The 13101-nt window shown below is 41.2% G+C and overlaps 2 protein-coding genes across 3 annotated transcripts in view; one reads left to right on the forward strand and one right to left on the reverse strand.

The window, feature by feature from the left end:
• Window positions 1-6399, forward strand: part of GZMK (granzyme K) — a 10014-nt gene extending 3615 nt beyond the window's left edge. The window contains exons 3-5 of the mRNA XM_077752514.1: window positions 3417-3567; window positions 4343-4612; window positions 6007-6399. Coding sequence (XP_077608640.1) covers window positions 3417-3567; window positions 4343-4612; window positions 6007-6180 — 595 coding nt within the window. The 3' untranslated portion in view covers window positions 6181-6399. The remainder of the gene's footprint in view (window positions 1-3416; window positions 3568-4342; window positions 4613-6006) is intronic.
• ESM1 (endothelial cell specific molecule 1) overlaps window positions 1-10164 on the reverse strand; it is a 45329-nt gene extending 35165 nt beyond the window's left edge. Inside the window, exon 1 of one of the 2 annotated variants that reach the window (XM_077752515.1) lies at window positions 9916-10164. The gene's annotated coding sequence lies outside the window, so the exon portion shown is untranslated. Of the gene's footprint in view, window positions 1-8913; window positions 8967-9915 lie in introns of those variants that run through there. The other variant, XM_077752516.1, reaches the window with a different exon arrangement.
• Between the last annotated feature and the right edge of the window lie 2937 nt (window positions 10165-13101).

Below are 13101 nucleotides of genomic sequence, written 5' to 3' on the forward strand. Positions count from 1 at the left end.
GTTACTGGTGAGGATTCAGCCCCCAGACTCAAACCAGCTGAACTTCAATTTGCATCCTGGAGCCTCCCCTGAATGTCTGTGGGACTTTCTCAAGTTTGTTAATTTACCCGAGTCTTAAGTCTCCTCATCTGCAACGTGGGGATAATCATAATACCTCCCTCACAGGACTGTTGTGCGGTTTAAAGGAGCAAGAATTTGTAAAATGCTTAGCACAAAACCTGACACACCACAATAACTTAGTACATGTCAAATAACGTCATTATGTTATTATGTGTACTTTCTACTGTAGTCACTGAGGCACCAGTCCGATGATGCAGTTGTGTGAGGATGGGACAGAAATAGCCCCTCCCTGACAGCCAGGTAATTCCCTCCTCTCTTAGACTGAAGAGACCTCCAGGAAATAAGGCCCCTGTCTTTGTCAGCCCTGGAGGAGGGCCTAAGCAGAAACATGACTTAGTGCCAAGGCAAATGGCAGAGGAAATAGTCTTGAAGGGGCTTGGCATGGGGCTTACAGAGGTGTCATGGAAAGAGCATTGGGCTTGAAATCACAAGGCTTCAGTCCTGATTTCCTCACTTATCATGTGTGTCACCTTTGCCCAAAGAACCCTTCTACTGGTGAGGACTATACAACGCACCAACACTGAAAAGGGTTATTTTTAGACACAATAGGACGATGTTTCAGTAGAAGGCTGATGTCAGGAAAAGACTGCAAACAATACTTTTGTTCCTGCTCTGCATGCAGTTCTATTCCAGGTAAGTCCAGGGTGGGACTCAGAAAGCTGTATTTTATTTTAAGCACTCCAAGGGCACCTGGGTGGCTCAGTCAGTTAAGCGTGCAACTCTTGATTTCCGCTCAAGTCAGGATCTCACGGTTTGAGTCCCATGTCAGGGAATGACAGTGCAGAGCCTGCTTGGGAGTCTCTCTCATTCTCTCACTCTTTCTCTCTGCTCTTCCCTCTTTCTCTCTCTCAAAACAAATAAATAAACTTGAAAAAAAAATTTTTAAACATAAATGCACATCTCCACATGATTCTGAAGCAGGCGGTACAAAAAGAAACCCTACAACAAACAAATGAAAAACACTAGTATTATTACGTCTAGTGAACTCAGACGTGGGTTTAGCTAAGGAGGTGGGATCCTAGAATTCAGGTAATTCCAGGTATTTTGTGGGCAGCAAAGTTGACCCTGGTAGTATAGATCACAGTTGTACCAGGAAAAGGGAAGTCAGAGAGGGTTCGTGGTCTGCTTGGGTTGTTTTTGATATTAACATGTCCCAGTGGAAATGAAAATAACCAAAACATTGCAAAGGCATTCACGAATCGAGGAAATGGGTAAAAGATATGGAAAACCAGAAAAATTTTCAACATCCATCCCCTAATCAAAATCCATCTTCCACACCCTGCATTTGCACCTCACAGTCTTCCTTGTGTTAGCTATGTATGCATGCATCCGTCTTTTCTGTTAAAGCAGGCTTCCTGGCATTTGGTATCATTTTCCACCCTCCCCACCCCCACCCCAAAGTTTGGGTTTAATGAGTATGTTGAATTTGAATTTGAATCAATCCTAGGAAATCTGATCCACATCCTTTGAGAAATTTCATCCCCATCCTGATTTTGCAATAGGCAAACTTTTCAACAAATAGAGCTGAAATTCTCAAAATAAACCAAAATAAGCTCTTTTGGTAGAAACTGAACAGTGGTCATTCCCAGCAGCCACAGCCCTACCTTATGCAAACCTACCCTACCATAGCCATGAGCTCATTCTTCAAACCTGAAACAATACTTTCTTCCTTTTTCTATATGTTTTTTAAAAGCTCTTATGAGTCTTTGTTAATCTGTATGGATGAGAATGTGTATGTTTCTATTTTTAATCATAGTTGACATGCAATATTATATTAGTTTCAGATGTATAACATAGTGATTCAACAATTATGTATATAATCAAATGGTCACCGTAAGTGTAATTACCATCTCTCACCAAAGTTATTACAATATTTTTTACTATATTCTCCTATGCTGTACTTTTCATCCCCTTGAGTTATTTTATAACTGAAAGTTTGTACCTCTTAATTCCCTTCCCTTATTTTGCCCATCCTCCCCCACCTCTCCCCTCTGACAACCTCCGGTTTCTTCTCTGTATCTGTGAATCCGTTTCTGTTTGTTTGTTTGTTCATGTGTTTTGTTTTTTTATATTCCACATATAAGTGAAATCATATGGTATTTGCCTTTCTCTGTCTGACTTGGGTGGGTGTGGATGTTTTTATTGTAATCTGTCTTGATCCCTTTTTCAAGTGACAGCGAAATAGTTATATGTAAACAAATGTCTTTTTATAACCCGCCTTGCTTCCTAAATGATTTGAAGTGGCTTCCTACAGACATGCAGTAATATGGGATTTTTTTTTTTTTTTACCGTATGCCAAAAGCCGCAAGGTTTTGTCAAGATCTTAAAAAAAATTGTTTCTATTTTCGTAACTAGATGTAAATGTAATTTTGTTCAACATGCGGTAAATCAAATCAATTGTGGCACTGTTGGAACCATGGTACTGGAACTGTGTATGGCCAGGGATAAAACGAAATGAAACAAGCAAAACAAACTATTGTTTCTATCTGACTCACCTGTTTATATCTTCTAAATCTCCACAATGGAATTTTCAAGCCTACTAACCCTACAGTGTCTTTATTTCAAATCAGTAATTATTTTTCACCTTGAGGAAAGTTTTCCTTTCTTGTCCAAATACTCTTTCTAACTAAAGGGACAGAACATAACTTATCTGAGAGCCATGTAATGGATCTTTTTCTCCATATTGCCCTGAGATGAGGTCTAGATATACCAGGTTAGCAAATGCAGAGTTGAGGTTTTACCTTTTAGTTATTAAAACACTTAATGTTGGGAAGATGGAAAAGTTCTGGAGTTTGATGGTAGTGATAAACGAACAACAGTGTAAGTGTATTTAATGCCACAGAACTGTACATTTTAAAATGGTTTAAATGGTAAATTTTACATTATGTATATTTTACCTTAATTAAAAGCAACTAACAATGATGGGTATAAATCTCAATCCACAACTCAAGAAATAGAATTCATTTCTACATAAATTAACATAATTTTGTTGTAAACTTGATCTCAGTCAATTAGAATTGCATTCCTTTACCCCACAGTAGTGCACAGTTTTGATATTCTTTTTCAATACTATGGAATTTTGAAGTGGGGTGGGTCTGAGAGCAGGTCTTTGGCCTTTGATATTGTCCATTCATGCTTGGGTCCACAAAGACCTCTGTTACTCCACCTAATCCTAGATGTGTTACCTTGGAGATGGCCCTTGTTCCTCTGTGTGTGTGTGTGTGTGTGTATTATATATATATATTATATATATATATATATATATANGTTCCTTCTATTTTCTTTGCTTTTTTTAGACATCACAAAGACCACTTTTTCAAAGTGATTTTAGGAGCACACTCTCTCTCAAAGAATGAGGCCTCCAAACAAACGTTTGATATTAAAAAATTTATACCATTCTCAAGAGTTACATCATATCGTAAATCAAATGATATCATGCTAATTCAGGTATGTAGTATTGCCTTCCTCCAACTTTTCCAGCATTCATATACAGCATATTTCATTTGTTAAATCATCCACACAAAAGCATTTTGTTAGCATCATCCCCATGTCTGAGGTAATTGTGACATATTCTAGAAGGGTCCATTTTACTCCTTATGCAGCCTTGAAAGAAGCAAGCATTTACCACAAATGCACGAGGGCTGTGTTTATACAAGGGAAAGCAACCATGATGCTCACATATGTGGGAAGGGAGCGTCCCAGCAGGCTCAAAGATCCCCACTGAAAGCTTTTTTCCCCAAATGCTTTTATCATTAGCAAATGAAAAATACAAGTCCTTTATACAACTGAGCCAACCAAGTGAATTCAGGGACACAGAAGTGAGTTATATCTTAGTCTAGACCATACTTAGTCTAGTCCAAACTTAGTCTAGACCATACTCAAGGGTCTTATCCAGCGGAAACAGCCCAGCCCTTGAAGTCATGACCTATTGATGTTATTCCACAGAAACCCATCCAATGCAGAGCAAAGGCCAGTTTGCTTAAGGCTGGGCAAAAATTCCTGCTCTGTGTAAGCTCCCTCCCCAAGCGTCATTGAGCTCTACAGGGAATGGAGAGCATTTCAGAAAAGCAACAGCCACAAATACAGCTGCAGGCTACCACCAAAGTAGATTCAAGGAGAGGGATGCCTTCCTAGACCGAAGGGACCACACATACAACGCTTAGACTCATAGCAGAATACTATTGGGAATGGAGGATTATTTATTCTCTTTTCAATCTGTCAGCTTCACACGGCTGCAACACTCAACCGACAAGTCCAGCTGCTGCACCCAAGCTCCAAAAATGATATTAGAGCTGGAACGAAATGCCAGGTTACTGGCTGGGGAGCCACCGACCCAGAATTGTTAAGGACCTCTGATACCCTGCGTGAAGTCACCGTTACTGTCATAAGTCGAAAACTTTGCAACCACCCAAGTTATTACAACCACAGCCCCGTTATAACAAAAGGCATGATATGTGCTGGAGATGACAGAGGCCAGAAGGATTCCTGCCAGGTAAGAGCCTATCTGTCAAATAGGCATCTCAGAGCGCTGTGCTGCATGCAGTCAAAGGCTCCTTTGGCTCCCTAGCACAGAGGAGAGGGAAGGGGGACACAAGATCACAACTCCAGAAAGTTCCTCTCCATTTCTCCACTGAGTTCTCTATTCTTCCTCATCTGCTCATGTGAATGAGTCATAAGAACTTGCCCAAGACAGAAGCACCCTTCAAAGGTTTGTTAATCAGGGGGTGCCTGGGTGGTTCAGTCGATTAAGTGTCTAACTCCTGATCTCAGCTCAAGTCTTGAGCTTAGGGTTGTGAGTTCAAGCCCTGCATTGGGCTCCACACTGGGTGTGAAGCCTACTTAAAAAAAAAAAAAAAAAAAAAGAAGTTTGTTAATCAGGATAACAGACTGCATCTGAAATATATAGTATGTGTTTCTTAAATAATATTGACAAATTGACTAAAAGGAGCAACAGTTCTACTTTTCAGAATCTTTGGTTTCTGAGGCAGTAAAAAAACAAACAGGTGTTCATGTTTACAAGTGACAAACGGAACAGATGAATTACTGATTTTTAAGACACGAGAATGCACCGTTCACATCATACGGTGCTAAGCATTATCAAGGGGAAGGTATGATGATTTCAGAGACCACGTGTATCTGCAGCGCCCCAGCACTGTTACCCTTCCTCCTATACGTCTATGGTCATGGCCGACCAGAGCACAACCTGCCGTAGTCTGCAGTGTGAGTGGCAGCAGATGCAAAGGCTGCCCTTCAGACGAGAAAGCCCCCTCTTATCATTCTGTAGCTTTCCTTGACAGATCTTCGTTACGTGTTTAACCAAATCCCCTGGAATCAGTTCACTGAGCGAGCATTTACAAAGTGCTGTGTATGTGCAAAGCATTACATTCAATTACATGAGAATGCGAAAAGGGCAAAAAATAAGACAGAGTCCCTGCCACCAATATATTTACTACAACACATTTCTCTTTTCTGCCTGTCTCTATAACAACTTGATTTCAGATCCAGGAGCACCAAAATGAAATTCACAATGTGAAACATTTCTTTCGTTTCAATGGGTTATTTTAAATTTTATATTCACTCATTCCTTAATGAATAAAGTTCTGTAGTTGCGGATTACCAAAGGTGAGGGGGGTGGGGGTAGTCCTAGACAGAGCTAGGGATGTGGGCAGAGAGACAGATAGACAGACAGACAGACAGACAGACAGATGGACAGAATCATTGTCCTGGCCAGAGACAGAGACAGCCCGTGCTGAGAAAAGGGCTGTATCAGCAGTCTTCAGGACACGAAGAAACCAAGGCCCATACAATAATCCTTTGAGTAATTAATAATCGGTGGTAGAAAAAGTTCCACAGCTTCTTACCAAGTATCTATTTTCTTCTTTCCAGGGTGACTCAGGTGGTCCCTTGGTTTGCAAAGGTGCTTTCTATGCTTTAGTCTCTGGAGGTCATAAATGTGGTCATCCCAAGAAGCCTGGAATCTACACCCTAATAACCCAGAAATACCAGGCTTGGATTAAAAGCAAGCTTGCCCCATCTCATGCGAACTATGACCACGAGTGATTTTCTTGGACCCATCAGCTGCTTGTTTTGCTTTCATAAGATGTTCCAGAGGCCACTTTGTCTTCATATGTAGTTGGATGTCATTAAAATGGAGCACACTTAGGGGCCACTCCTGCCTCCTGAGGACTGATTTTGTCAAGGAATCAAGCTCTTTGCCACATCTATAACTGCTGTATTTTTACTATGCTGATTTCATTCTGAATAAAAGTCAGAAGACTATGGCTTTGTTTTTTTATGGAAACGAGGTCCAGCAAATGATATACTCCCCCCCAAAGGGCAAAAGGTGATTAAGCAAGCCACGCTCCACCTTCAGTCGGGTTTATGCTGTGATTTCTGCTGTGATTTTTATCCTAAACTGCATTTTTAAAATAAGAACCAGTGGGACACCTGAGCGGCTCAGTCAGTTAGGCATCTGACTCTTGATTTTGGCTCAGGTCATGGTCCTGTGGTTTGTGGGTCTGAGCCCCACGTCAGGCCCAGTGCTGACTGAATGGAGCTTGCTTGTATTCTCTCTCTCTCAAAATAAACAAATAAACTTTAATAAAATAAAACAAAATAAGAAACAGTAAATGCAAACACTTCAACTAAAAGAATCATCAGGGGCACCTGGGTGGCTCAGTCAGTTAAGTATCTGACTTTGGCTCAGGTCATGATCTCACGGTTTGTGGGTTCCAGCCCTGTGTCAGGCTCTGTGCTAACAGCTCGGAGGTTGGAGCCTGTTTCAGATTCTGTGTCTCCCTCTCTGTCTCTGCCCCTCCCCCACTTGTGCTCTGTCTCTCTCTGTCTCAAAAATAAACTATAAAAAAAATTTAAAAAAAGAAAGAATCATCAAGGCTTATATAAATATTTAGGATAGTACTTATTATTTATTGATGTCACTTTGTTCCAAAGAGAATTTAAGGCAATGTACAAAAATGCCTGCAATAAAACAAAATATGAAATTAAAAATATTTTTTCCTCAAATAATTAAAAATAGAAATGCTATGTGATCCAGAAGTTCCACTTCTGGGTATTGCCTGAAGAAAATGAAAACACTACTTTGAGAGAAAATATCTGCCCACCACCTGCATTGAAACATCATGAACAACGACCAATGGAAACAAGTTAGGTGTTCGTTGATGGAAGAACAGATAAAGAAATTGTGAGATACGGGGCGCCTGGGTGGCTTAGTCGGTTGAGCGTCCGACTTTCGCTTAGGTCATGATCTCGCGGTTCGTGGGTTCAAGCCCCGCGTCGGGCTCTGTGCTGACTGCCAGCTCAGAGCCTGGAGCCTGTTTCAGTCTGTGACTCCCTCTCTCTCTGACCCTTCCCTGCTCACGCTGTCTCTCTCTCTCTCCTAGAAATAAATAAAACATTAAAAAAAAAAAAAGAAATTGTGAGATACACACACACACACACATAATAGTCAGCCATAAAATAGAATGAAACTTTCCCATTTGTGACAACATGGATGGGCCTTGAGGATGTTATTCTGAGTGAAACAAGTGAGACAAAGACAGATACCACATGATCTCTCTTATACACAGAGTCTTCAAGCTCGTAGATACAGAGAACAGATTGGAGGTTGCCGGAGATAAAGAGCTGGGGGTGGGGGTGAAGAAATGGGTGAAGATAAAAAAAGAATTTTTCAAATTATAAACAAATAAAGAAATAATTTGGTAAAGAAACTGAGGCAAGGAGGAAATGAGAGCTTTGAAGAAGGATGAAGACAAGGATGTTAATATCCAAAGGGTGACAATCTTCTTCCCATACTGTTGTCAGAAGGAAACATATCTGCCTCTATGTTTCACATCATCAATGCAAAAAGAGCAACACAATCAGTTGTATAAATTACAGTCTCCAGGAAATAAAAAATAAACTTGTCTACCCAGAGGTAGAACCAGTGGTGCTGGGGCAGAGCCTGGAGAGAACTTTTGGTGATCTGTGTCGAAGGACATTGTGCCAGGGTTCCCATGTCCCTATCAGCTGCATCAGATCACTGGCGAAGATAGTTTTGGAACACACATTGCCCCAACCCCTCGCTCAGAAATGCAGGTTCAATAGGCTTGAGGTGGGCCTGAAAATCTGCACCGTTTAAAAGCAATTCAATTGATTCTGATAAAAAGGCAAAACTGAAGGCCACTGATAAAGCCACCCTTAAAAATGTCTTATAGGAAAGAACAATAAGTGTCTTAGGATTGTTTTTTTATAATCCTACAGTGTGGACTGAGAACCGAAGACCAGAGTGCACCTGAGGGTCTCACTGTCCTTGACCATAGCCGTCCACTGATTAGAGTTCTGACAATTTCTAAGTTGGTGGTGGAGGAAGGGGGAGTCATTCAGGCTTCTCCTTCAACAGTCAGAAACTAAGTGGTTAATCTCAGCCTCCAGATTTCATTCGGGTTTCAGAGGATAAATAGTGCTCATGTCTAGATGCCACCGTTGGGTTTTCTTACAGTCATACCAAGATGAATGCTTTTATCTGTTTTTGTTTGTTTGTTGTCATGGTTCTTAGAAATCATTCACCAAGACTACTCTACTAGAACTATTTAGATAAGCAGATGCACTAGGTTAAAAAGGAACTTAATTAAAATTATAGCACCACTTTGAAAGTTAGTAGTAAACAAAGGTTCTTTTGGTATTCCATTTTGTGTCATTTTAATTCATTAACAATATACTGATTTTGACCCATATATTCCAGGCTATATTTTCTTAGAAAAGAAAGAGGGGAAATCACAGAGACTCTGGACTTACCATTAGAGGTGCCTGGGTGGCTCAGTCAGCTAAGGATCTCACTCTTGATTTTGCCTCAAGTCATGATCTCACAGTTGATGAAATAGAGCCTCATGTCTGGCTCTGCACTGACAGCAAAGAGGCTGCTTGGGATTCTCTCTCTCTCTCTCTCTGCCCCTCCCCCTGCTCTCTGTCTCTCAAAATAAATAAATAAACATCTTTTTAAAGTACTATATAATTTATTTAAATTCCAAATCTTTGGAATATATAGTTGCAAGTCTCTTTAACCTAGCCAAAGGACTGCTGAGATTCCTCTGATTATAGTCGGTGAGTATCCTGAAAACTTCCACTAAAACCTGAGACTTGTTTTGATTTTAGACTCCATCCTGTTCCCATCCAATAGTAAAGCCAGATAAGGCTGCTGGAGAGGAAGTTTCTGTCAACAGCTATGGTACATCTGGTGACTCTTCAACTGGAAGATCAAGAGTTTATTTTGATGAGTACAGATGATGGAACCCACAAATGAAAAGTATCCCTCATTCTCCCAGGGAAGTAGGATTTTATGAAATATACCAAAATCTTCCCAACCTAGACTAAAATAATATAGTGTTTTAGTTAGGGAATTCCGTCTTTGAGAGATTATTTGATTCCCTCTATGACCTCAAAGAAAAGCTGAGAGCCAAAAGAAGGTAAATATACAGATTTTTAAAACTGCTCAAAGGTTTTGGGGGAACATGGTTGCCTGTTGTCATTCTAAATGATCCCACTGTTTCCCTTCTTCGCAACTGCAGACAGATCACATTTGCCTTCTCCGCAGATACTGAAAAGAGCTTCATGCTTTACTCTATGTCCAATCAGTTTTAACACAACATGACAGTCCTAAAAGCCATTAGGACCAATATAATGTGCAAACTAAACTGATATACAATCAGGTGACTGACTAAGCCAGACTAGAACCAGGTAGTAGAATTAGTCCTACCATCTGACCCTCATAGTTTCTGCACATAATAAATCTCCACTTACCCTGAAATGATAGGAAGAGAAGTGCTTCAAACTTGATTACTTCAGAAAAGTGTCTCATTAAAGGAGAGAAGCTCTCAGTCTGCCAGACTCCCTCTTCCTCTTGATTAAGCTCTCTGTTTGGAACGGGTCACGTACATGATGGAGAAAGGAAACGGTTTGACTTGGCCTTGGGGTAATGCTTCTAGATCTCTCCAAAGCTTACCACTTCACAGGATTGCTGGGGCACACCTGCACAGCTATTCATATGTCGTCTTGTGAGTGATTTGAGTACCAAATGCATTCAGACTGCACATTTGGGTTCTTTGTATCGTGAATGACTCAGCCCTGCTTTTAAGGTTTCACACGTTGACTTCCTGTTTACCAACGTTAACTTCTTCAGCCTTTTTTGCTGAATCACATCAGTCGACTCCAGAGTGGCAAACTCTCCTCATCACCTTTTATTCCCTACCATGAAAAGGTGGTGCTCTTTTTCTGGTTTTGACGGTAAATGCCTGTGTAACAGCCTGCTAGAGGTTTACACTGAGGCTTGCCTTGAGGACTTAGAGGTAAATAGAAGGAAATTGTCCTCTGAGTTAAAAATTTAAACTGCATACATATTGGATCAGAGCAGAGATACACAAGATCACTCTGAAGAGATGACGAGGTTCCCAAGTCTGCAAGACCAGCTGCAGGCTGCTTGAAGGTCAAGAATTCTTAAGATGAGCGGGGCGCCTGGGTGGCTTAGTCGGTTAAGCGTCTGACTTTCGCTTAGGTCATGATCTCGCGGTGTGTGGGTTCGAGCCCCGCGTCGGGCTCTGTGCTGACTGCCAGCTCGGAGCCTGGAGCCTGTTTCAGTCTGTGACTCCCTCTCTCTCTGACCCTCCCCTGCTCACGCTGTCTCGCTCTCTCTCTCTCCTAGAAATAAATAAAACATTAAAAAAAAAAAAAGAATTCTTAAGATGAGCATCCCAGGCTCAAGGAGAGGAGGACAGCTATGGATACTGGGAAAAGGGGGCAACACAGGCAGTGGACCAACCAGAAACGATGAGGAAGGGAGAAGGGACCAGCAAGCCCATTCCCACTTTAGCCCGATTCCACTAAGCATTCAGCTGACTTATCTGGTCTTTTTCAAATTCCACACTCACCAAACCTCTGTGAGCATTTTGCTCCCTGTAGCTGTTATTTCTTATTGCATATAAATAACGTTTTGCTTTCCCATATCTATGATAATATTTCTTAACCTCTAAATTTGGGTTATTTGAGTTTCTCTTTAAGAGTCAAATTCATTCTTGGGGTGCCTGGGTGGCTCAGTCAATTAAGCTTCCAGCTTCGGCCTAGGTCATGATCTTGTGGTTCACAAGTTCAAGCCCTGTGCCGGGGCTCTGCGCTGACAGCTCAGAGCTTGGAGCCTGCTTCTGATTCTGTGTCTCGCTCTCTTTCTCTGCCCCTCCCCCTCTCATGCTCTGTCTCTGTCTCTCTCTCTCAAAAATAAATATAAACATTTTAAAAGAATTTTTTTAAAGAGTCAAATTCACTCTTGTTGTGCCAAGTCTCAAGTCTCAGTCCCATGGGAATGAAGGTCAGAGCCTGAACTTTGGTAAATTCACCAATGTAATGAATATTAACTGCCCCTTGAGACTTTTCAACAGATCAACAGCCTGCTTCCTCCCTGGAGAGTACTCTGGGCATTCCCTGTTCCGGCCACAGACATGAAATGCGCTCACACTTGAAGCATCGATACATACATTATCCCATTAGTGCCCTGATTATCCAATAACTCCAAGAAAAACGATGGGTTTTTAGCTGTGTTCTGTCTGGTTCATCTCTCAGCAGAGGCTGCTGGTTTGCTACTCATCAGCCATCTCCTCTCTTCTCTGGTAACAGAACACAAATTTTATTTGGAGCCACAAATGTACACAGAATAAAAATGGTATTTTCCAGCCTCTCTCACTGCTAGAAGTGGTCAAAGAGATGTAAGTGAAAATCATTGGGCGGGAGCTTCCAGGAATTTCCTTTAAAGAGAGCTGATTCGGCAGGAAGGAGTGCCCTTTCCCCTCTTCCTGTCTCCTACTGCCTGGATTGCAGATGCAGTAGCTAGACACCAGCAGCAATGCTGGAACCGTGAGGCAAACTTGAATAGAAACCAAGTGTTTATGACGGTGAAGCAGAAAAGAGGAGGCTTGATGTCAATCCTGTACTCTTTACCTGAAGACTCCTTTTCCATGAAAAAAAAGAAACACTTATGTTTAATCTACTATTATTTGGAGCTTTCTGTTACATACATCCCCACTCAACCCCAATTGATAAAGTCAGAAACCTAAAATTTCCTGATGTATGTTCCAAACAATGATGATCATATTTCTTTATGCCCCTCTGTCAGAATCCTAAATCTCAAACGGCCTTAGCTTTCAACCTTGTCGTATTTAAACAAGAATTGATTTGGAAAAGTAACTTTTAACCGTTATAATCAATAAATCATTTCTGCCTCACTGTTCCATCCTGTGGCTTAACATGGAGGAAATGCCCTGGCTTACTTGAGAAGATATTTTTATCTTAACCACACAGTGCTGCAAGGCAAACATTCTTGTTCCTATTCAACCAGTAATGCATGGCGCTCAGTAGTCTGTAACACTATTTTCTCCTCTTGTGTATAATTTGTAAGTGGATCTTGCAGAGCTGTTTTTTGTGAAGTTTCATGAAAATAATGCTCTCCGGCATTTGAGGTTTCTATTTGTTTTATTATTTCACAATCGTTTGGAAGAATGCGGCAGTTTTTGTCATCCAAACTACAAAAGTAACTCCATTAGAAGATAGTGGGATATAATCATACCCTGAATGTTAGTAATGTTGTAGAAAAGCAAAGCAGGCCCACATGTGGTCAGACCAACCCACGGCACAGAGCGACTGTGTCAGCAACCAATCGGTAAAGACTCTCGAATCCTCACTGTTGAGTATTCAGAGAGATTCTCTCATTCATTCATTCATTCATTCATTCACTCATTCGTTCATTCAATTGCTCGACACTTAACTGAGCTCCTCTATGTACAGGGCACTGTGCTGGTTGCTGGAGACACCAAGGGGAAAAGACACAACCCCTGCCCTCCAGAAACTTATAGTCTGGTGAGCAAACAGGGACATGCAAAGAAACAAATACACCATGCTCCAAAAATTGTTACAAAGGTGACATGCATAGAATGGAGATATTGT

This window comes from Crocuta crocuta, unplaced genomic scaffold, assembly GCF_008692635.1.
Source record: "Crocuta crocuta isolate KB4526 unplaced genomic scaffold, BGI_CrCroc_1.0 scaffold181, whole genome shotgun sequence".
Lineage (NCBI taxonomy): Eukaryota > Metazoa > Chordata > Mammalia > Carnivora > Hyaenidae > Crocuta > Crocuta crocuta.